We start from the raw sequence: 25,848 nt of genomic DNA on the forward strand, positions 1-25,848 counted from the left end.
TCAAAATGACAGTGATGCTGTCATTTTGCTGCTTCAATGGAAAATCTGATAATCTGTTAAAAAAAAAACAACGAACAAGCATAGCATGCCATGGAGGTGAGAGACCCCAACGGGTGACCTGCATAAGACAATCTGCAGTAGTTTGGGTTAGTCAATGATGTGCATCAGACCAAGTGCAGAGGACACGAGCTTGGACCCTCACGTGGGAAACAAGACTTGTTTTTGTTGTTTGGGTATGTTTGGTAGCCTGTTGTAACCAGCTTATCAATGCAATAGGTCAAATGTGTGTGTTGCAGGTAGAATGTAGTATTGAATCCCGGCGTATCGATTCAGAGCATAACTCGAGATACCACAGTTGTGTTTTTGTTTTTGCAGACCACTTTGACAATTGGTTAAATGCTTTAAAATCCATTAGAAAAAAGGCTTTATGTGATCGCTGAAGAGGAAAACATACCAAGAAAGCATTTAACATACTGCTAAATTGACTGAGTCAGCCACAGATTTTAATCTACCGGTATTTGAATTCGGTTCTCCGATCAACAAGTGTGATGTTTGACCAATGGAAAGGCACTTATTGAATTGAAAAGACAAATGTGACATTATAGAGAGATACAAAACAAGGGCTCTTGTCAGTGTTCCATAGGTGTATCCTCTTTTGTCTCCTCCTCATCACTAACAGGTTCATAGTCGTCATCAACCCCCACTTCAGAATCCTCGCCCTCCAATTCTCCTCCGAGCTCGCCCAGCAGCTGCTCCACATGCTCCAACATCGGTTGGTCATCACAGCGTAGCTTGCTGTGCAGCTGCCAAGCACAAAAAAGGATGACATGAGCGTTCAGACAAGAAAACAAGAAAGTATCTCACACAGAGAGAAAGAGGGTCGAGTCATATAATATAAACATATTTTTGCACATCAGATTTAAGTGGCCTTCCACTATTTATTAACAAATGTCAAAACATGTCAAGACCCGTAGAAGTAAAAGCGATGACATAGTGTACGTACATATAAATGCACGCGCACACACACACACACACACACACACACACACACACACGCGCGCACGCATGCTCACACACTACTAAATACTACTACTACTACTATGACTACTTCGACTAAATAGCAAGCAAATAGTTTGTAAAGTGTGTCAATTGTGAAATTGTAACACTGGTGGTTTGTTGTTAATACATTACATTGCCATAAAAAGCCCATTTTTATTGTTGTTGTTGGGCTCACTTGTGTTGCAAATTCAGTATGTCATCAGAGTTGAAGGCAGAGTACAAAATGTGTCATTAGGTTTTCCTGTACAAGGATCAATTTATTTCCTTTGCTCAGCCTATGTTATCATCAAAGAATAGATATTTTATTGTATGGCGTCTTAGTATTTTTGAATAAGAAGTCAACCAGCGCCATGAATGAGGTTATTTGGTCTAATTGACCCAATTAAAAAGCTACGGGTGAGAAAAACACAAAACCAAAAACGGAGTTTCTGGGTTCTATAATATACTACTGAAATTTGCATTAGTGCTATTTACATTTGCATGCATTACACATTTAAGGATTCCACAGCTTTCAAGGGAACACACTCAAAAATATCTCTGGAGTGAGGTCAAAATCTTTGACCTTCCAGTCCCAAGCCTAGCTTTGAGAGCATATTAGCATACTGTACATACTTGACTGACCTTGAGCTAAAAATCCTGTCAGGTCGAATCCTGGTGGTGTAGTCTTTTTCCTTCCTAGAATTGCCACGCTAACACACTGGGCCACTGAATTTAACAGAGCAACTTTAAGATGTCAGCAAACAGTCACTTGGAGCGGAGAGAAGTGCGTGACTCTGGCGTTTTAAGTCTCCAAGTGCCGGTTTAGGACAGCTGAATTATCCTAGAGCAGCTTGCATGCTGTCAGCGAGGCTCGCAAAATGCGGGTAAACAGATTTTTCCCTTCATTTGGTAAATTAGCTTCTTTGGTGGAACACTCCGCTACACAGAGATTGGGGGTGGCGGGGGGTTTACAATCTTACTATTTCTAATGCATGTGGCCTGCAATGTACTTTTTAGAAAACTTTCATGATCATTATGTCACGGGGCATATTGAACAAGATACTTGTACACATCCACAAATGTAACAATTTCACGTCATGATGCAATGTTGCAAGAATGAGTACATGTCAATGAAAGTCCACCAGTGCTACACGTTAGATTAAACAAGAATTCAACCACAGGTGAATCGAATCCTCCCCAAAATTATTCCTGTATTTACTGAGAAATGTATAAAATGATGGCCGGATCCTCTGTAAGGTACATATTTAAATTGAACACTGGAGCCTCCAAGCGCATATGGCTATGTAAGAAACGATCAAATTTGCTATCTCAGTGAAATATTGCAGGCAAGTGCCCCCCCACCCCCCGCCCTCCCGAAAAAGTTCCCGATGCAGCCAGCAGATTTATCTCTGTAAAATACTCCGCTTGTGTGTAATTACTGAACTCAAAGGGGGAGCGGGGTGATAAAACTGCTTCCCCTGCCACTGAGGACAGGAAGCAGAGCGCGGTAATTCTCAGCGTGAAAATGCAGAGTAAGCAGAGCGGCTGCGGAGATTTACGCTAACGACTTTTTTTTTCTCCCTAGCAAGAGAAACAAAACTAAAGAGAAGTTGTAATAGCCCATAGTAAAAAGAGTACTATCGAGTTTTCAAGTGCAGGGTCACAAGGCCAGAAGAGAGGAGACGAGTGCGTGCGACTGCCTTGCTAAAGCGGCAGGCTCCAAGCAACATCCTGACACGGACTGTCAAGGGAACTCATTTGGAGCGTAACAGTGTGCGCTTGCGGTGTGTGTGTGTGTGTGTGTGTGTGTGTGTGTGTGTGTGTGTGTGTGTGTGTGTGTGTATGCACTTGTATTTAAGGGGATGCTTTCTCTACAGGTTGCAGCTTCTGAGGGGCAGAAAAAGAAGTGGGGTTGGGAGGTGTAGGACCCAGCTACAAAGTTGGACGCACTCCCCCTTCTCAACCTCCCCAGCACCCCTCCACACACACACACCGGGGAGACGAATAAAAACACATGGATTGTCACTCTCATACGCCTGGAGATGTCTATTCCCTCTGAGTAAAAGTTTGTGCTGTGCTCACAGTATCTAAGGCCCAATACAGTGAATAATTGCATCTTGCAGCCTTGGCTCTTACTCATATCATATCACACGTTGCATAAGGGACATCTTGTCAGAAGAATTGCCAGTGACAATATTCGATCACCTGCATGGACTCAGTGAGGAACCTACTGGGCATCGCATTTCAGGCTGAAAAGGGTCACTGTACTGGAGCAACCTTCCTACTCACACTACCTTGCTCCATGTGACTTTTTCTTTTGTTCTCCTTTTTCATAAGCTCAAGGTGGCAATAGAGGTAGCCCGTTCTGAAGACGTGCAAGACATAAAGATGGCTGTGACACCCCGCTTGCAACCTTTCAGACACACTTCCTATTTTATCTTAAATAAAAAATCTTAGACCTTGTATCCCTGTGTCCACTAACTCCAAAAGGTATAGCTAAGTTCGCGATGCATCTACGCAACCATTAGACATTTCTGCACATGATGATACTGAGGTCAGATCTCATTTCTCGCTCTTTCAGGACTCAAAGAGCCGCCACGAGAAGCGTTGTGTGCAAGAGTGTGTCATCACATCACTTTTTCAAGGTCTACTTTGCTCTACGTTTCTGGAACCTGAAGCACTCTTTCCTGACACCGAACCCACACATCCCAGGGGCCCTGTTGCCGGCGACATAAACTGAATTGTACGCACATCGGGACGTTTCTTAGTCGAGTAACAACATCGAAGATCTGACCGGACTGTCCCCCTGGAGGCCTATCATAACCATGTGACATAAAAAACATATACATATACACAATTCAAGTCCTTGCTCATAAGGGAGCAAAAAAAGCAAACTAAGGAATCTTTTCTCTGAAGCAACTACCGACTCTGTGCGGACGAGAGGCTGTTGTGGCAATACTGCTCAGATACTAATTCCTGGGAAAGGTAAGGTAAGGTAAAGGTAAGTAGGAAAAAAAAGGAGATGAAGAGTGATGTGATAAGTCGGAAACGAGTCCGTTTTTGTGCAGCTTCGTCTCCACCTTGAGGAAAATTTATTTCACCCTCATTAGGACAACGGCAACGCAACAAAATTTGGTCACAGAATTTGATAGGTATTGCAGTTAATAAGCAAATAATCCATTTCAGGCGTGTCACAGTCACCTTGGCAATGGCCCGAGTTATTTTCACATCATTCTCCATTAGTGTGCAAAACTTCCTTTTTCATGACATCGATTTTATGTCGTTTGTTAATGACTTCTATGCTCACACTTACCTTGCTGGCTTGCGTTTCATTGGTGCGTGCGCTCCAAATGACCTTCCTGTCAAGATCCCTCTTTTTATATTCCTTCTCATACACACCCCGTACCTACATTGAACTATTGTGACAAACTATTGCAGAGCGTTTTCCTGCATATTCCAAATAATGCATTCTTTTATTGATTCAGTCAGTGCAAATGCATTTTTGGCATCTATGGCTACCTTTGGGAGTGAATTATTATTTTTTTTTTTTTAGAAAAAGCCTTGTTTGGCAAGGCTGAAATAACGGCTGAAGAACAGGGTGTGAGAGCACATGCACATGCACATGCACGCGCGCGCACGCACACACACACACACACACACACACACACACACACACACACACACACACACACACACACACACACAAACATCAATCCTCCTGTCACATTTTTGGTGGAGAAAGCCATCAAATTTTCATGACATACATTGTTGGCCCACCTTGGCCCACCCCTTCCACAATCCTTGCTCATGAGATCCTCTCTCAACCACATCAACTCGTAAAGCCTTTGACCTCCATTTGCCCCATCCGTAGTTATCGTGCATACACACATATCTGCACACACACAGAAGTATAAATTCATGTATTCCATTGTCCTCAGTGAATTCATACCAGATCATATCTGAATCTTGGCTTCCTGACTGAGACTAAAATTGCATTTCACGTCGGGTTTACAACGGATTCGACGTGCGCCACCATTCACAGTCCATACCTCGATTGCTGCTTTCCACCCACACGTGCACACCGGTGCATGCACCTCATATTCAATCTGTTTCTTTCGTTGCCTCCTACGTCATTCTCCCTGCTCCTGTCCGCTTGTTGGTGTTTCTATTACTGTCCTTGACGCCCACTCTCTCCACCGTCATGCCATTTTTGGGTGGTAGAACCCCATATCTGAAAAATCTGTCTTTGTGTGTCTATGCGTACTGTCAACACAACTTATGAAGACGCAGTGGTACCTCAGCCTGGGTAGCTACTGAACTGTTCTGACTTGTTTGTCAAAGTTGCTTGATTGATTTGGCGCGATATAGTGGTTAACTTTTGCGAAGGCCTATTACACACTGCACTTGGGTTGGATGGCGTGCAGCACAGTGAAGTGACAGGGCGTAAGCTCGCCCGTATTTGACACCGGTTGCTAAGCGACTGAACGTAAGTAGCGCCTTGTCCCGCTGGTTTGGACATAATGGAAACTGCAGCTTGGCAATACGGATTTTTTGCTCTCACAAAAGAAGGCCATGCTGTTACTTATGAAAAGGGGAAGAGGAAACAAATTATATATGCACAAGTTGATGAGTCAAGTACACTGAATCCACCAAAAGTAGTTATTTGACACATTTCATCAATGTTACCTTCTTAGCATTTGTCAAATGCAATCGGGCCGCCTCCTTGAGCGCTGACCGCTCCTCTTGCTCCACCTCTGTGAGTGTTCCCCCCTCGCTTTCCTGCTGCTCTTTGGCTCTCTCTAACTGCAGGTAGCAAACCCAACCGGAGAGATACCACACCTGGGAGACACAAGGACAAGTATAAATATGTATTATTTATTTCAGAAAACAAGTGGAGGGTTCTAAATAGCATTCTTTGATTAACTTCTCCCGCTCCTTTTTGCGTAGTGATGCAAAAACACAATCCGATTACAATTGGATTCGTTTCGAAATTGTGCAAGAATTCCAAAACACAAGTTTTTGCTGATGCAACTTTCTTAGAGCCATAAACAAAAAGCGCAACAGCGATGAGATATTGGAAGAAAAATGCATTACAATGCAAATTAATTTTCCTCAGGACAATAGCTTGATCTGAAATGAAAATCAGAGGTGTTATTGGAAACATTATACTGACTTTGCCTGAGGCTAAATATGTTTTTAATCTATACCTTCCGATAATTAGTAGCAGTTCCCAATGCAGATGAGAAACTTGGCGTATTGGTATTACAATTTTATTGAGAGGTGTCTCAAGGTCACAAGTGCGATAAAAACAGCTTTTTGTCTGGATCATTCTACTTTTGAAAAAAAGCATTCTTGAAAATCTTGTTTCTACGTGAACTGCAAACAACTCTGAACAGAACTGAGCACATTTTAGCACCAGGGCTTGTGCTAACACCTCAAGCGGTATCCTGGCTGGCCCACTGATAACGCAGGTGAAATAACAAAATGTGCACATTTCAAGATGGTGTACTGTCAATGTGAAAGTGAAGGTCAAAGTACCACGTGCTCTTATTATGAGCATTTTCTATAGGAGCATTACAGCTCCGCAACAAACCTGCTTAAGGATGCTTACAAGGCATGGAACATTCCAATTGGCTCAGGCACTAAATGTCTGGAAAATAGCACATTTTCCTGTCGCTGTCAACTGCAGAAATATACTGAAAGTGGCAAATAATGAGAGCGGCATTTACTGTAGGCTATTCATGGACACACAATGCCGACAAATTGTTTGCACAATGCAATGTTGCATTAAAATGATGATTACCATGTTCACGTCTGAGGCAAGATAAGCTTTCACCTGCAATTTCCTCCCACAATCCCGCTTTAGCGTCGACGCAGTACTTTTCAATTAAAATGCTTCGAGATGTGTTGAATTATTCTCGTTTCAAAAAAGATAACCTCATTACCACAATGAAACACTTTTATAGTTATTTGATGCCATGGCCAGCTGCTCCCTTTTATACAATTACACTGAAACTTATTTCCTTCTCCAATTCCAGTTTGCTCCCACACTTACATATTCCAGTCCGTGCAATACCAATTTATTGACGTGAGGATGTCAATAAATTGACATCCACTTACTTCTAGCGTGACAATCATTCAGAATGAATAATTGTAATTCTAATTACTGAATGTTCTATGATCCTATAATATCCTGCTGCGTACAAGGGGCAAATCAGAGGCATGTTGCCGCAAGTCAAATTTAGAAAACCGAAACACTTGAATTGATTGGGGTCATCTCAAAAGAAAAAAAAAAGGATGAATTCTAATACTGTGTTATTTGTGCATAGCACACCGTCGACTATGTTTAAAAAGCTTGTGCTGCAGGTCAAGGTGTCTCTCCGGCTTCACTATACTTAAATGGTTCCCAGCAATTGATGAGGAATAATTAGGTCGCATACAAGATGTTTTCCTAGGTCACTTTGACAAGCTCAGGATGAGCCTTGGTTCCAGCCTCCAAAGTTTCTCGACGTCTTCCTCATCTACAAACACCAATTCCGATAATGTTGGGGGTGCTGTGCCAAGCGCAAGTAAAAACAGAATACAATGAGGTGTAACTCATTCTCAACCTATATAGTGAATCGAATTCACTAGAGACAATATACTTGCACATCTCCTGCCAATTTTCATTAGCCATGCATTTAAGGACTGACCATATCTATATTGCACTTCATTGAAACGTGTACATTACTGAATGTACAAACTGTGTACAAACTGAAACATTTATTTTGTGAATGCAAACACTTTGTTTTTCTTCTTTCTACCCACAATTTTGCTGCTGTAGACTGTAAATTTCCCCAGTGTGGGACAAATAAAGGATATCTTATTATTGCTTATTGACAAGCTGCTTACTGCTTGTCGGATTATTGACCTTGTGCTGCTCTTGCTCAAGTGTTTGTTTTCTCAACCTCTCGCTCTCGTCGTCCTCGTTCCCTTAGTTCCACGTTTTGTAAGTATAGTCATTGTTTAGTCAATTGAATCTTGGCTTTTGGATTATCGTGTGAATTGGACTATTGTCATTTCATTTGTTTTCTTGGTGTTCCACAACTTTATATTTTGCAAGTGCCTTTTGTTGAGTCCTCTTTTTTTTCCTGGATCCTTGTGACCGTGTTTTTTTGTTTTGGACTTTGGGTTTTTGATAAAAAACATTTTTATTGTCGCACTTTGTCTGTGTCTGCATTTCTGGGATCCTAAACATTATTCAATTTGTTTTGAACCGGAAACCATCAGGCTACAATAAGGTCAAATGCAACAGTTTTCAAAACGGCCTCAAAATTTAAGAAACAAAGAATTTTTGACCCGCGCTGGGAGTGCTTGTGTAATCACATCTCCGCAAAATTTAAAAAAGCTTTTCAAACTGTGACCTGTGCTATGCTAACAAAAAATCTGCAAAAATCAATCTGATGTCTCCGCGTCCAAAATATATACACAAGGTTCTCCAAGTCGGAAGCAGTAAACCGCTTCTGCAATAACCACACTCTCATTTCCATTTGGACTAATCAGGCAGAAACCTCCACTGCCAAGAATCAGTGAGGAAGAAGACACATATTACATTTTGTATACTTCAGCAAAATATGGGAGGCTGACAAAATGGAGTGAATAATAACATGTATAGCCCTGCACTGTATCGTGACACTATATTTACTTTGGGGAAATAGGATTATATCTGGAGATATTCTGCGATTACCACTGGAGTCTCTATCAGCCACAGCAAGGCCTCTGGTGACAACGTGGCAGAGTAAATTGTGTGTGCGTGTGTGAGTGTGTGTGTACATACACACACACACACACTTGAATTGATTGGGGTGTACATACACACACACACACACACACACACACACACACACAGTTGTTTTTTTTCTGGCATATTCGGAGGAAGAAACCTAATCACACATACCACACCATGGCTCCTGCGCCCTCTGAACATAAGTTCAACTCTGTCAACCTGGAGGTGTGCATGTGACTCCTGTCAGGCCAAAGATCAACGCCCACCTCTTTTTGAGCATCACATCACAAACGTTACTCAGTGAAGGCAAAGAGCAGAGGTGCAGGCTCCCTCCACCGCTTGGCTATCAAACGCCTCACGATGTGCCGTGCCGAATTCGGAATTGATGTTATATATGCTGAGGGGGAAGCTAACACCCTGCAGCCGCACTCACCAGAAGATCAGCAGCGCTGGATAAAAAGAGTTCCACCCCTCATGTATCATCAGGATTTCATTTCCAATCAAAGAAACATGTCCTGAGAAGAAAGACCCCCGAAGAAGCAACACATGCATTGCACAAGGCGAATTTAAAGGTCAAACACAGTCTGTTCTAAAAACAACTGGACCTGATTTGTTCAAATTTTTCCCACTTGAGTTCAACTGAACAGGACGCTTTTACGGTCGGGAACAGTTTAAAAACAAGGTAAATACGGTATACTACTAATGAACTTAAAGTCTTAAGGATATATCTTTTTACTTACTGATGCCTATCAATAGTTTTATACTGAGGAGCCAAGACCACATGTGGTCATGGCATGATTATTGCTTCTATGGTCATCAACACGAATTTTCTCGTGGCCATCATTAGTTTTTAGAGGGGGGGGGGGGGGCAAACTTATGAATCGTTAAGACTCTCGCTGGGAGGATGTGTCCCAAGTTATACCAGAGTCTCGACATTAGCGGTTCAATCTCAATCAGCAAATTTCAGTCCCATCTTCAGGACTTTTTTTTTTTCAGAATCAGTTGTATAGGTACTTATCGTTAAAAAAAGCTAAATGTGAATAATTTGAAGGAATAATGTTTAGCCATGGTATGGAACTTGCATAAAAACTTTACAGAAGGCCCTCTGTGAAATGTTTGCATGAGTGAAGATTAAAAAAAAATCTCAACCAGAAAAGATGAAGCCAGCCAAGCAAGCTGTTAATTAAGAACTTCATAGGCTCTCCTTTACCCTTCAACAACCCAAGACAGTGCACACACATAATTCAATTAAATAAATGACGCTTTTGTCAATCAAACTGCTTGCCATTTCAAAGCGGAAGCCCATCTTAACTCCCATATGGCACTGCTAAGGAAAGAACAATAGATTCATCAACTTAGCACCTTTGAAACAAGGTTTGGGAGGAACTGGAACGGGTGTTTGTGCTCCAGCTTTCAGAGAAGTAAAAGGGAAGATGAGTCAGTAGAAACAAACTTAACTACTGTACTTTAAGAAAAAGACAGGACATATACGACACGATGCATTCATTACGAAGAGAAAATGTAATATGACCGGTACAAACTCTGACTGAATAATTTCGGTTAAAATTGTTTCGTTCGTGGAGACTGACGAGTGTGCATTTGCAATTGGCCAAATGCCCACTCACAGGCAGTATCACCGCTAAATCTTGACAGTAAATTTTAAAGTTCAGCCCGTGATGACTGCTCTCAACCTGACAGATGAGGCCGTGTGTGTGTGCGTGTGTGTCTGTGTGTGTGTGTGTGTGTGTTTGTGTCCGTGTGTGTGTTTGCGTGCGTGTGCGAGGCTGAGGAGGGGTGGGGAGGTGGGAGAGACACTGTTGTGCTCTTTGGCACTCAGTGGCGCACCTTGGCTTTCTGCACTGCTCACCGGGGGGATGTTCAAGCGCTGAGGGACTACAGAGTTCCTATCTGTGCACAGAAAAAGTCTGCCATTCATGCACCTCTCTAATGAACATGCAGTTTCTACCTCACGGCAGAAACAAGAAATAAAATGACACGAAGAGAAGACACACACCAACGACAGTAGAACCAAAGCAACTTAGTTGAAAGTGTCCTCTCAGTGTTTGCTTGCAGACTGTTTCGATAAAACATGGCCATTTTTTTCAAATCAATCGAAACACCCCAAATGTGTGTGCATGTATCATGATTTTTTTTAACCTTTTTTTAGGTAAGTTTGAAATGTTTTAAAGCATCATACAGCACTTTCATTTGCATTCTCATATATGAAAAGTGCAATATACAAATCAAGTTTTGATTGATTATTATTATTATTATTATTATTATTATGATAAACAATGCATACCTATGGACACAACATTACACTTATGGACAATTTAGATTCTTCAATTTAGATAACATGTCTGTTCTAGGGGAGTGGGTGAAAACTGGAATACGGTGGAGAAAGTTTAGTTCAGCACATGGAGCACGTGCAACCACACGAGAAGTCTGCAGAACTCTAAGGCAGGAGTGCAAATTGTTAACTCAAAGTGCTGCTACTGTGAAACTCTAATAATTTTTTTTAGATTATTAATTACACTTCAGCAAATGACGTTCTTTTTCCAGGGATCATACTTTTTTTTGGGGGGGGGGGGGGGGGGAGATGGATATTCCAGCAGGTAATTCTGTCTACAAAGCACTCTGCTCAACTGCTTGCACAAGTGAGGGAAACAGCAGTCAATCCCAACAGCTGACCTGTGAAGTGAACTGCAATTTAGAATGGGCTGCAAAACACAAGTGGAGTAACTCCGTACACCATTGCCGCCACCGCTGCCAAAAGAGGTAATGTTTGCTCTGTGGGTGGTTAATCTGTGTACTTGACAGCCGACTGTTGGCGGGACGACCCATAAAACAATAAACTGGTTGAGTGCAGCGTGGAACAAGCTGAAAGAACAACCTGGGCTATTCTGTATCGGTTGGGCATTTCAAAATACTGATTTTCTTTGTGTCTCCTAATGCAGACTGTACTTGAGAAGATGGAGTGCAGCAGATCAAACAAATGGTTAAATCTTGAGTATTGGACTTGTAAGGTGTATGAATAACTCAGAGTGTGGAAAAAGTATGAACATAGAAGACAACTTATTTTGCAACTTTGTTGTCATCACCATTTCAACAAACACAAATTGCTGTTGCGGGAAGACGAGAATATTTGGGGACCAAAAAAATAAGACTCACAAATGAGAATTGTTGCCATGATTACAAGAAGCTCTATGAACTGAAAAACCACACGTATTGTTCGCACCATAAGTCGCACCTAAAAGCATTCAATTTTCTCAAAAGCCAACAGTACACCTTATAATCCGATGCTCCTTAAATGTGGATCAGTATTCTGCTTTCATGGGCGTGGTATTTTAAATGTTCTGTCAAGCGCTTTGTTACAGCGGTTCTTCAAGCGCTATATAAGTAAAGCTGTATTGTATTGTATTCCCTTTAGCATAGCTCCATCTAGTGGATGCATAATGCAACCACAGCCATTATTGTGGCTTCTATTTAAAGCGCCTTATAATGCAGTGCGCCCTATATTTTAAAACAGTTTTAAAATAGACCATTCATTGGAGGTATGCCTTGTACTCCGAGGCGCCTTATAGTGAGGAAAATACGGTACTGTAATACATTATTCCTCGGTGAAAGGTTTTGTAGCGCCAACTTAATTTTGGAGTAGTAATAGTGGATAACTAGGCAAGTCGGGCTGAGGTCGATTTTTTTTTTCATCCTATACTACAAACTCTCTTTCGTTTGAACAAAATGAGGACCACTTCTTTAGTTAAATGAAATATTATTCTGCAGAGAATAACTGGGCCTTTGCCGTAGTGCTTACCTGAACAACCTCATCGTCCTCTTCCAGAAGCCCTTCAAGTACTTCCACTGCCAACTAGAAAGAAGCACAAAGAAAGACAGAAATTAGACACCATTATCATGAAAAGTTGGAAAACGCTTTGCAAAGACAGGAAAAAACCCAAAACGACAACAACAACAAAATCCAGCAGAAGCACACACAGACCACTCAATCTCCTAGACAGACAGCTCAATCAAAAGGATCCAAGGATCTGATAAGCATCTAGCCAGCCCTGCATCCAATATACACAAGGCTGGAGATACAAAGACAAGACAACAGGGACGGCCATCGACAGACACGCTCAAGCAGTGCTTATTGCGCAGTCAATAGGCACTTTAGCCGCTCTACCCGATAGCATTTTTAATCTATTTAATGACATTTGGAGTCAATCCACTGTTTGTTTCCGCCCAGCTCGCCACTCAGCACTCTGATAAACCGAAATAGCAGTGTGAGCCGTAGTCCAAATTTCTCCCCACTTAGGTGTATTTTTCTAAATTGTTCTCTCTGGCGCCCTGGGGGGACGCTTTTGAGCTCTGAAAAGAGTCAAATGTTGGTTGACCTTTTGCTGTAGAGCGTCATTGTTTGGGTCGGTTGCTGTGAGAAGGTTCTACTGCGGAACACAGACCTTGACCTAGGTAGGCTGCGTTTGCTTTGCTCTCACTCTCTTCCCGCGGATCCTGTGCTTGTGCAGCGTGTGTGCGCGCTTGAGAGGCCCCGGGTGATGATTTATTGATTTTTGTCAACTTGAGGTTGGAGGCGACTGTTAGCCAATCACCCGCGGTGAAGGGCAAGAATAAAAGGTACGCGCCACTGGAGAGTGGACGTGCGCACGCAAAAACACTGCAGTTCCACTAAAGAGTCGGTCGGTACAATAAGCAAGCTCTTGTTATGGCCGCATTATTTGCTGGAGAGCTTCCGAATTCCACGGCACTTCTTTGCTCTTTTGAGTTCCCTTTTCATTAAGCCTGTGCGGCTCCGGAGGCAATAAAGAAAGAGGTGTGCTGCCAGGATCCACAGAGGGAGAGACGGGTTAATTGAGAATATCTCGTTAAGAGTGTGTAAATGCCCATTGCAGTTGAGTGATTGTTGGACTAATTATCAGATGGAAACCTGCGGTCTTTAATTAATTGATGTCTAATTAAAAAGAGCCAAACAAAAACACTGAATCCCAGAAGATGATGGATGGTTTCATGCCCAGCCTCAGAAATAGCCGTTTGACTGTCACAACACTGTGACAAACAATAATTCGAGGCAGGAAGGATTGAGCGAATTGGTGTGAACAGGCTTTTTTTTTTTTTTTTAAGAGCAACAAAAATAGAACAAGAGATATCTGGGAGCTACGATAAGTGAGCAGCGATAACCGTCATCGCCAAGTGCCGAGCTTCCTAACTACATTGGTCAACCCTGGGGGCCCTGTGATTAAAGATTCAGATCTTCTGAAGCCGCTTCACACTAAACAACAACAAGCAAGGAGATTAATATATCTGCAACGCGATGGGAAGGAGAGCGTGGCCGCATGCTGAGAAGATGGGACAAAAGGCTGCATCATAAACAACACAAAAGTGGTCAGTGAACAAGCGGCGCCCCAAAGATAAATGCACACACCTCAAAGTCACTATGTACACAGTGACCTCTTTCTTTCAAAACGTCACGAGTCGGGAGGAAGTCATTTTTAATAGCCATTGCGTGCACTTTGAGCAATCTGTAGGCAATTTGCTTTAACACAACCATTTTAGCGGCGGGCAGCAGCAGAGAGACGTGAAAGACAAATTGCTCCACAAGCGAGGGCAACCAATATCTATAACACGCAAACACTCGTGCACACAAAGAGTATCACTGAAGTAAATAAATCCGACGCTGACAGGTCGGGCTCATTAGAAATTATAAGTGGCATGCCATTGTGAGCTACGTTTCACAACACAAACGTTCAATGACAAAAAAAGAGTAAACAAGAGTGACAAGAGCAGGGGAGGGAAACCAGCCATCGGCTAATAAATATGCTGAAAGACACCTTAATAGCTGTCATGGGACCACCTGTCTGTCTGATTGACTGTCTTTACGTCCGCTTCCTGAGGTGAACTAGTGCCAGCCCGTGACTTCAATATGAAAAAAAAGACAAACGGATACAAAGGACCAGAGTTGAAAATGATAAGGCAGGGTTAACTACATCATTTTATCAGGATTAACAATGATCATTTTCAATGAATTGCAATCTATTTTTTCTATGAATAATTACCTGATCTGGCTGTCAAATATTTCCACATTATGAACAATATTCTCGCTAATATACTTATTTACCGTAGATATGGTGTTTCTTTATTTGACTTTTTACATGACATGACATAACTTCTTTTTACACTTGTGTAACATCTGCTGTTATTTTCAAGCCCTCATCACTCCTTGAAGTATTTTGTGGTAGTAATACACGCTGAAAAATCTCCAATATGTGCTATCCATGACCCCCCTCCTCTCCAAAAAACAAAATATATATTTTTTAAAGATTCTAAAGTATTGAATTTTTTTTTTTTAACGGGTGCCAAAGCGCAAGTATGCGGGAGTCCGTCATAAAAGATTTTATTTTATTTTTTTAATGTAGAATGAAAAAATATAATGCAAAGTAGCCAAGTAAAAAGACAATTTTGATCAAGTAAAGCCTCCGAGTGTGAATGGTCATTTGTCTCTATATGTTCACTGCGACTGATTGGCGACCAGTTCAGGGAGTTAACTGCCTTAGCCCGAAGTCAGATGGGATCGGCTCCAGCAACTTCACGCAACCCTGTTCAGGACAAGCGGTTTTGAAAATGGATGGATGGATAGTTGGAGCCTCCTAAAACCCAGACAATCAGCTCAAATGTGTGCTCCATGCAGTTGATTATCACATACAAAAATAATAATGATAATAATTAAAAAAGACATTTTAAAAAAAAACATGCTGAAAAATCGCACTAAAAAGCAGCCAAAACTATTTCTCTTACATATGACAAAAGCAGCAATCATGCTGCGCTCTTTTTTTCCCATTTATTTGAGCTACTTCTCTAGTAGGGTCCCATTAGTCTACAGTCCCTTAGTCAATCAGAATACAGAACAGAATGCAAAAACAAAAAGTGGAACAAAGAAATTCTGAGAGACAGCAAAGCCGTGAAAAATGAACCGTGCCTGGGATTCTTCTTCTCCTTTCGGCTTGTCCCTTTTCAGGGGTTGCCACAGCGAGTCATTAATTTCCATCTTTCCCTGTTCTCTGCATCCTCTACTCTAACTCAAACTACCTGCGTGTCTTCCCTCACTGCATCAATGAATCTCCTCTTTGGCCGTCCTCTCTGTCTCCTACCTGGTAGCTCCATCTCTGTTCCATCTCCATCTTGGATTACTGTACTTAAAAGCTGAATGTTAGACACAATTGGTTGAGTTCAAGGCTTGCACGGTGTGAAGGGTTTTGAAATACTTCAAGTGTTACTTTCTCATCCAAACGGCTGCACTCAGTTGTTGCGGGGTTGCTTCAACCCACTCAACTTCGAAAAGGAAAGTGTTCACCACAATTCTGAAAAGGTAAAGCCATGACAGATATTTGATTGCGAGCAATACACTTCAGGTTCAATGGAGCAGACGTTGCACACCAGTGCTGTTAAAAGTCATCCTCACTTTAACTTCACTTTATTCATAAATGCCATCAAACCTCGTCAGGCTAATATTGGCAATTCGGATATTTTACTCAATATAAGAGGCAAATTAACAGCATAGTTTTGTGCAATTGAATCACTTACGATAACTACTATTTGGAGAAAACCAAAGCTTATTTGGCTGGGATTATCGTACTTGTGTTGGCAAACCCTTCGTTTCCTCCAATTCCAACCCATACGCGAGTGGAGGGAATGTGCAGGGCCAAACTGGACCCAGCAGACAAAGAGCTCAACACAAACAGGTGTTTTTCAGCTCACACTGTTGCTCTTCCAAAATTGCACAGTTTAGACGTGCAGTATGGTTCTTTGGCAAATGGATAACATGCGAAAATTTCAAAGCCTTGGCGCGGTTCCGCAAGACCAAACAAAACACACGATGGGAGGAAAATATGGGCAAATGGTCGGTTACTGGCAAGATGCCAACTAAAAAAACTTTACATAGCACAAAGCGCAAGCACAAAACTTTCGGAGTGTTGTGGATGGCTCTACAGCAGGGGTGTCAAACTCATTTTACATTGTGGGCCACATATGGACTCGGTAGATGTCAAGTGGGCCGGACCATTACAATTATACCGTAATAGCTATAAATAACAAGATATCTTTTATTTGTCCCACACTGGGGAAATTTACAAATAACCAAAATATCATGTCTTTCCTTTGTTTTCATCGAAAGAAGCACAAGAACATTCAGAAAATGTTGAAATTCAATGAACATAGCTTTTACAAAACATTTGACAAAATGACTTGACTCTCTGTTTCAGTTCGCTGTCCTAATCTGCTTATAGGTCTGAAATACTCTAGTATAGTGTCAGAGATTTTCTCGGACAAAGTTAAAGAAACGACTCGGCACACAGGAAAATTGTCTTCAATATCGGCGGAAGCGGATCTCTGAGAGCAAACGACGGTTAGTTGCTTCGCGATCACACTCGAGCTCCCTTCCCGCCAATTCAGTCTTTTATTGTAACATACAAGGAAAACACTGCCCCCGATATTTGCATAACCCACTCCCGGTCCGGCCCCTCGGTAGTAATTGGTTATCCGTTTTAAACATTGAACCACCAGTACGTTGGTGCCTTTTCTGTCTGGTATACATTGAATTAACATGTTGCAGACTTTGCGGATGGCCAATGTCACCTGGGCGCGACGGGTGTTTTCAACTCGTCTTTTGTTGTTCAACCGCGGTTCCCGAATTATTCATTCCCCTTTTGTGACCGAGTTTCACCCTCTCCCCCATGTTCGCCCACCTGTATTGACGTGCTAATTGTGGCTGTTGTACATTCCATCCTGTAGACTTGGGCCCCCTGTCTCCTTATCTTAAGTTAACAGTCTCAAACTTGGGCCTTAAACTGGACAGTGATTTCAAACTCGATCGGCAAATTGGTGCCGTTGTTAAATCCAGCTTCTTTCACCTTAGACAGCTGGCCAAAATAAAACCTCTCTTCTCACATGAACACTTTGAGAAAGTAATTCATGCCGATTACTGCAATACCCTTTACTTTGGAGTCAGCCAGTCCTCCATTAAGCGCCTTCAGCTGGTCCAGAATGCCGCTGCTCGCCTCTTGACTGGTACTAGTAGGAGGGAGCACATAACTCCTACTCTGGCATCCCTTCACTGGCTCCCCATTCATTTTAGAGTTATTTTCAAGATCCTCCTCTTTGTTTTCAAATCTCTGAATAATCTCGCGCCACCTTACCTCTCTGAGCTCATCCGCTCCTACACTCCTGCCCGGCGCCTCAGGTCTGTGGACCAATCTTTGTTAGAAGTACCAAGAACTAAACTGAGGCTCAGAGCGGATCGAGCCTTTTCTGTTGCTGGTCCCTCTCTCTGGAATGACCTCCCACTGAACATTCGGCAAGCCTCCTCGCTGCCCATCTCTAAAGCCCTCCTCAAAACTCACTTGTATTCTTTGCCATTCGACTCAGCATGACTTAGATTTGTTCTTGGTTTTACTGTTTGGTGCTTTCTACCGCCTTTATTACCGATTTGTCTTACTCTTTATTGTGCATGTTAAATTGCTCCATGTACAGCACTTTGTATGCAGCGATGGCTGTTTGAAAGCGCTCTATAAATACTGTTGACTTGACTTGACTTCAACAGCCCTCCGGCTTTGTGCACAGGAATTTGGGGGTGCTGGATACGCACCCAAACGTTTAGATGTGCCCAGATTAAATGAAACTTTAAACATGATACAATTTTGCTCATAGATTCCTCTAACAAATAGTATTCCTCATCAGGCTAATATCTGCAAAAGCTTGTCGCTTCTCAGGACATTCAAGTTCAGCCGCCTTCATCATGCATCGTTTAACAAAGTCACCGTTGGAATATGGCTTTGATGCTAATGCTATTTCGCTAGCAATTTAGGTAGCTGGCTTTGACTGCCGTGGTGGGTCCATCTAGTGACAGACTGTGAGACTGCTGTTGTCTTCTTCTCTGATCAAAACAGTAGTTGACCCACGAATTGCAGATTATTAAAATATTCATTCCGTGTCTTTGATGTATTTTTTCACTTTTAAAATATCCCGTGGGCCTGATTCAACCTCCTTGGGGGCCGGCTCCGGCCCGCAGGCCGTATGTTTGGCACCTCTGCTCTTCAGTCTCCTGGTTGAGTGTGTGTGCGTTCTTATTCAATCAGGATTAGTCTCAGACTGCAAGAAGACGGACAATAACATAAGATTGCCGACGCCTTTAAACTCGTTTTCTGTCACGAGTTTCCAAATTGCGGGATCGATGAATAGCAAACACTGTGTGCAGGAGGTGTAAATGAATACAAATGGAGAAATGCTCACACAGCAAAACACTTCTGCTGTTATTTATGAAGCAGTCACAAGTGTCTGCAGCTGGTGACACCGACAGCCGGATGAAGACAAATGACCATGTCAGAAACTGTGGACTGAGACGCTGTCATTTCACAGATTCACCTGACAGCCCGTTCTCCCCTCCCACCGATGAGTCCGGTAATAACGGCAAATCTCTCAACAAGAGCGAGCACAAATTAATCAGCGAATCGGAACAGAAAATAGCCGAACCGCTCGTAGCGTGGCAGAAATCACAGAAAATGATTTCAAACACTAATGAGCGTGAGGTTCTGCACTGAACCGACAAGAAGCATTTAGCCGCAAAAAAAAAAAATCATGGTAATTAACATGGGAAGTTGATGGGTGATTAAGAGGGCAAGTGTGCCATTGCAAAGAAATCAGGGCAGCAACTTCTCTCATTTATGAACTGCACCGAGCGGGAATCACTGGAGCAGGGATCATCAACATGGCGCCGCGGGCACCAGGGAGCCCGTTAGTTGTCTGCACGCCTATTTTACAATATAGCTCACCGGTGATGGGACATTGTGATTTCCTAAGATTTATCACATTTGAAACTATACACACTTGAAAAGAGTTTTTAAAAGTGTTGCAAATTGATGCTAGTTACCTACCTATGTAAATAATTGTCGATAATTATTGTGAGATATTATCAACATCAGTGTCTTGACATATTTGAATATCATTGTTTAGGAGGATATAATCAGTTATGTTTTTCAGCAAATGTGTTACTATACGATGTAACAAATGAAAAAATGTAATGTCAGAAGTGTAAGTCACACTGAGAGCCCTTTGCATTGATCGCTACCCAAAAGTAGCAGTTCTCAGTTTACATAAATAAATATTTTAAGCTGGGCAAAATGAGGGTCGATATTGACTTTCTTGAATTTCCAACATGAAATACAGATTTTTTTTCAATAGAAAAATAATGTAAGTACAGCGTCGAACTTTGCGATCAAATACATTTATTAAATCTAAAAACAATTTTTAACTGCATTATATAAGATTTTAACATTTTTAGCAGTGGCACAAGTACAGTGAAGATGGAGATGCACCCTTTTAGAATACTAATTGTTCAAAAAGTAAAAAAAAAAAATGTTCAGAGTAAATCAGAAATACATACACGTGATTCACACGTCACATCACGTACAATAACATTGGAGTCTTACTGTATTCTGCACCGAGGGCTTAGAACATACCTGATGGTTGACCGAAGGTGAGTTTGTGTCTTTGTTCATTTGTTATTTAGTTATTTATGGCAAAATTGCACATCGTACCACCTCAGTAGCATTTGACGACAGCTTCGATTGTCCCGATTTTCCAATATACTCTGCACAAGGGTGGCATAGTGAAAGCATGCCAGCTGTTACGACGTACTTACATTAGACCTAAGTGTGGCGGTGATTCACTTCCAATAGATGGAACTGGGCTGAATAAAAGCTTACAGCGTATGGCAGTTGGCACACAATTTGCACCGCTGCCGACTACGAGTATCTGCCAGCTTGATGTGATGTTTTAGTGCGACTGACATATTGTAATTGATTGTTCGACCTTGGCGGAGGTCTTTGCTCGACTGAGTGCCACTCTCGTTTATCTAAGTTCTTTCTCTCCTCGAGCATTGCCCCACACCCAAATACCAGTCTTCAATTATTGACACTGGACTCTGAAGGGGATAAAGACCAGCCATGACCTTGCCACATTCCAAGCTATTCACTGGAAAGCAAAAGTGCTTCGCCGCCCTCTTCCCATGAAACCCAAACAGCGAGACAACAAGAGCTGAAATGTTTGAGCTAAGCACATATCTTTTTACCTCGTACTCCTCGCCCTCGATGAGAAGCTTGGAGGTGGTGATGCGGGACTCATACAGTGGGATCTGGTTCTATGGGGGGAAAAAAAGGATAATATTGCAATGTCTAACGCTGAGTAATTACACAACCACGGTTCCCGAACCGTTCTGATAATGGCTAGATCCAATTTCAAGGTACGGGACGTTCTGCGGCCACGTGGTTATTAATCAGAGTGAACATGACAGCAGTCCGAGTATGGATCAAGCTGCTGTGAAAGATAAGGGACACAATGACGGTGCCACAGTGAGATTGTTGTATCATGTCATAAGCGCATTCATTGGCTCTATTTATGTATGCAAATGAAGGTCACATATAGAATTTGTTCTATTTTTCACGTCTTTCTTCCTCACACACACTCACACAAAAACACACTGTTTAACAGAATGGCAGGTCCACATTTAAAGGTTATTCTCCTTTTTTTTCATTATCTTCTGCTTTTTATCCGTCCTGGTGTTTTGTGCTAGTGGCAAAGCGCTCTATGAAAGTCCTTCTCTAGGCTGCAGTGTTTTACAAATAAAAGTAAACCATTAGCCACGCTAATGATGATAGAGATGCTCCAACTCACCTGCACCTCATCTTCTAGGCTGGAGGACGCTTCAGTCTGTTTCTGGGCAGGCAGCCACAGCCTGACACTCTTCAACAAGTACTCTTTGCCTTCCTAAGGACACCACAATGTTGTGCAAAGAAGTAATAAAATAAAATAACCATGACAGTAAGGGATGATATACAAAGCATGCTAATGAGTCATTATATTAATACTGTATATGATTTGTTTTATGTACTGAATGGGTCGACCGTCTTCACTAAAATGTGCGGGGTGGATTTCTGGAGTGGTTTCGGATCCAGCAATCAAATATCTGCAGATGGGATTCTGTCAGTGGAGCTAGACTGCCCCCTACAGTTTAGCAACTGATACTTCGGGTGCAATTTCACAAAACGTTTTAAAAAAATGTGTTGACTTTTTGGGGAAGGAGCTTTTGTATTCCAACATCAACATCTCCCAGCAAGGCCTTAACCCAAAGAAAAATGTATGACTTCTGCCCTTGCAAAATGTATCTTAAAATTCCCACAAACACCAACATCTTTGAGTTGAACCAAACCCATTCTGCTTTCCAAATTCACCTACAATATGCTTCAATGTTCAGACGTTCCAATACTTTTATGTTTTGAAGTTCTTCCAACATAAATTACTGTTGTAGGTCCAAAAAATACAAGTCGTGTAAGTAGCATTGTAATTCATTCAATTAATGCCATATATCATGGCAGTAGAACTGGCAATAATAAGAGACATGCCTGGCAGCCCATCATTTTGAAAATCATGCCATTGTCATACAGTCATTAAACCTAAGTAGTTCATTTTACTGTTAAGATCTGCCCGAAGACGGCTGGGATAGGCTCCAGCACGCCCCGCCCTTGTGAGGATGAAGCGGTTCAGAAAATGGATGGATGGATGGATTTGGATGGAGGCCAAGATAACAAATGTTTCAGGGCAATAACTTTTTTGAAATTTATGTTTTACAGTAAGCACATTTTTTGAGGTTCTACATAATTTTATACAATGGATTTGATATTAGGCCGTGGATTCAGTGAACCACCACCGATTCAGAATGAAGACTGAATGAAGACTAAATTACTTTGCTGCACTGTATAGGCGTGAATGAATTTGCAATAAAATGAGATATCCTGGTGTAATTAATTGCACATGCAAAATCATCACTAAAACCATTTCAAGGCCTGGGTTCCACTTTCTTTCTTATTACTTATAATATGTGAAATTAAAATGTCAAAAAGAGAAAGGTGTGTAGAAATGTACGGATGGGTTGTGAAAGGTTGAGCAGAAGAACTTCATTCGGATTTAATTAAATGGAAACCCAAAATAATTTTCTCACTTCTTACAATGAAAAGACATTTCTTTGAAAGGTCAGCCTATGCCCTTTCACTTGATATGTGGACTGTCCCCAACTCACTTCGCACAGAACTTCTTTTAATTATTTAAAATGAAGCGGAAGTGAATTTGAGAGTGTTTTGCTTAATCCCGCTCTTAGGCTACGGAATGCCTACGCTGACCGTGTGACATGCACACTCGAACTAGTAGTGAATGTCCTTGTACTGAAAAACTCATCTCGTCGTCATTTAAAAATCTCTTTAAATTAAAATGAACGTTCTTGGGATATTTTGTCTTCATCCAGTCCAATCGCCCGCCCTGATTATCTCTCTCATTCTTAGACAATTACATGACTTCAAAGATCTGCCTGTTAATAAGCATTTCTACCCAAATGGCCTGCTGTGTGCGCACGCAAGTGATAATTTTAGAGTCTATCTGCTGATTAATGGCAGACGATTCAATTTGCTGAGAACAATTAACTCACTATATTCCTGCTTTAATCTGGTGATCATTTATCCCATGGGCGTATGCGTGTATGACCTGACCTGATTTTTCTCTGTACTGAACAAGTAGCTGGCCTTGAGCTGGAGGGCTTCTGGGTTGCCGGGGTCATATTGCAATGCTCTCTCGATGAACTCACTGCACTTGTTAGCAGCTCCCTCCTCCATGCTGCATACACATTTACAAATCTCAAGTCATTCAACAAAATAGAGACATGAAGAAAGATTATACATGTCCAAAAAGTCTCGTTATGTTCTTGGTTACCAGAGATCTGTTAGGTAAAGCTCAGCAATGGAACAGTAGGCCATGCTAACATCCTTCACCGTTGGGAGTTCAGGATCCTCATCTACAGGTGTTGCACCTCTGGCCTGGGCCTGTTTAGAAGACAAAGCCACACTAATTAGACGTTCCTTTGGTAACACTATAATGACATCTACATAGGATGCCACTCAAATCGTGGAAATATACTTTAGTTTATCCTTTCCTTTAGATCCTTTCACTATTCAATCCAAGACTGAAAGTGCTCTTGCTAGGCCCGTGCACCAACCCTCCCTACACTTCTGTAGAAATCTGTATTAATTTACGTAGTGCTGCTTTGATTTGCTTTACTATGTAAAAACGACATGCCTTTGAGTAGGTGCTGTGAAATTCTCTTATTATTATTGTTATATTGTTATTGATGAAAACTGCCATTTATCATACCATACTGAATGAAATGTAAACACATTTTAAAACTGAGTATCACAACCAACACGTAATTCTTTTAAGTACATTTAAGTCTGACATGACAACTAAGCCCATGTCAGAAAAAAACAAAAAGTAAAGCAATCCTTTCACATAAGAACAGCGCCGCCTAGCGGCAAGAAAGGAGAATACATCAGGGATTCAACTCGAATGGATGAACGACAACCGAGATGAATGATTGATGCTGAATGTTTAAATTATTCGATGTATTATGTATGAGATATATTAACTATGTTTGAGAGGTAGATGGAAAGATAGATGTGGTCAACAAAAGCAAATTAAGTGTGTCTGTCTACTTCTTGCTAAATTGTTTTCTTCCTTTCATTTTGCCAGAAAATCTGTACAAAAGCTGCAACTTTTCTACAAAGATGCAATGAATTTTTATTACACAAAATCCCTGCTTAAAATAAAACACACAATAGTTGTTACACTTAAATATTTGTATGCCCAAATTTTCCATGACTTCAGATTTCAAATTCACTTTGTTTGCTAACAAAACCTAACACGCGCACTGTTGAGGCAATAATACATTACATGGTTTTGACAGAACATCCCTGAGGGAACCCATAACTATGCTAACGTGATGTTGGGGGAGTTCAGCCCATGAAAAATATTGGTTGGACACCGCCAGATTGAATAGATTAATTTAGATTTAATATGGGACTTATTTCAATCAATGTGCACTCACAGTGGTCTGTGCTTGTTTGTCCAACGCAGACAACATGACTTGTATTCCTTTGGTGTAGTAGTCAACAGCTTCCTGGCCTGCGTGGAGCTGTCCCAGGTACATGTACTTACTGTGGCCAACATCCGGGCTCAGCTCCACAGCACGCAGAAAAACGTTAAGTCAGTCAAGGAAGCTACAGTCTGCAGTAGAAGGTATGCTGAAAGATAAAACCCACAGTAAAGGATATTTCTTTAGCTTTCTTTGTGTCGCCAAGCTCAGAGGAGATGTGTCCTAGCATGTCAAGAGCTTGCAGGTTGGTGGACTCCACGTCCACGGCACGTTGACAGTAGAGTCCAGCCATCTCAAAGTCAAAACTGTCCATGCATTCTTCAGTCTGTGCAACACAGGACGGAATGATAAAGTTAACACGAAGAAAAAATGTCACATTTAACAGGATGAGCTGCTGTCGATTGTTATGTAGAGTAACCTTTTCTAGTAGTTGCTCAACAGAGTACTTGGCAGCTGTTTTCTTCTTCGCCTTTTCGTGCATTCGCACTTGCATTCTCTCCTGAGGTGTCAAGCCCACTAGGCCGGCATCTAGAGTGTTATAATACATTAACAAGTAGCCTAAGCATGATCACTCGTTGGTATGGCATTATCCGGACATTGATCATTTTAATCACAGCCTTACCGTTGTTTGGGCGGTTGTCTTTCCTCCTAGATTTGGTTTTCTTTTTACTCTTACCCTGCCCTCCCATGATGAGGAAAACCGCACAGTACGATTCAACAATTTAGACTTCTCATAAGCCCCCACAACACATGGTAAGGGGAGTCCAAGAAAGAACGTTTACATGGTGCGCATGCGCTGAGCGACAGCTTCCTGGTAGCTACGGGGAATCACAGTGGACATATTAGATAAGTGGTTTGTGTGAGATACGAAATAAGATGCTTGTCGTTTAAATAATAACTAGTGGCAACTGCACAAATTCACAATTAATCATAAATTAAAATGTAACCAAATAAAACATGTTTCGAATGGCCGACTATTGTTGTGGGATGCATTGTTGAGACTACAGCG

General features: G+C 41.7%; 3 protein-coding genes across 7 annotated transcripts in view; all 3 read right to left on the reverse strand.

Annotated features, from left to right (window-relative positions):
* The window catches only part of gra (granulito), a 229,659-nt gene that overhangs the window by 45,521 nt on the left and 158,290 nt on the right, over positions 1-25,848 (reverse strand). The gene's annotated exons all lie outside the window — the stretch shown is intronic.
* The window catches only part of stmn2a (stathmin 2a), a 198,229-nt gene that overhangs the window by 24,337 nt on the left and 148,044 nt on the right, over positions 1-25,848 (reverse strand). The window lies entirely within an intron of this gene.
* si:dkey-12j5.1 (uncharacterized) lies at positions 472-25,635 on the reverse strand. Its single transcript, XM_052066114.1, has 11 exons — positions 25,462-25,635; positions 25,258-25,367; positions 25,018-25,164; positions 24,792-24,944; positions 23,624-23,733; positions 23,404-23,527; positions 21,539-21,631; positions 20,937-21,005; positions 12,618-12,671; positions 5,725-5,877; positions 472-803 (listed from the first exon to the last, which is right to left on the reverse strand). Exons 1-11 carry the CDS (start codon positions 25,526-25,528, stop codon positions 630-632), a joined length of 1,254 nt encoding a protein of 417 aa, XP_051922074.1. The 5' UTR covers positions 25,529-25,635; the 3' UTR covers positions 472-629.

The sequence above is a fragment of the Hippocampus zosterae genome, chromosome 5, assembly GCF_025434085.1.
Source record: "Hippocampus zosterae strain Florida chromosome 5, ASM2543408v3, whole genome shotgun sequence".
Taxonomy (NCBI): Eukaryota; Metazoa; Chordata; class Actinopteri; order Syngnathiformes; family Syngnathidae; genus Hippocampus; species Hippocampus zosterae.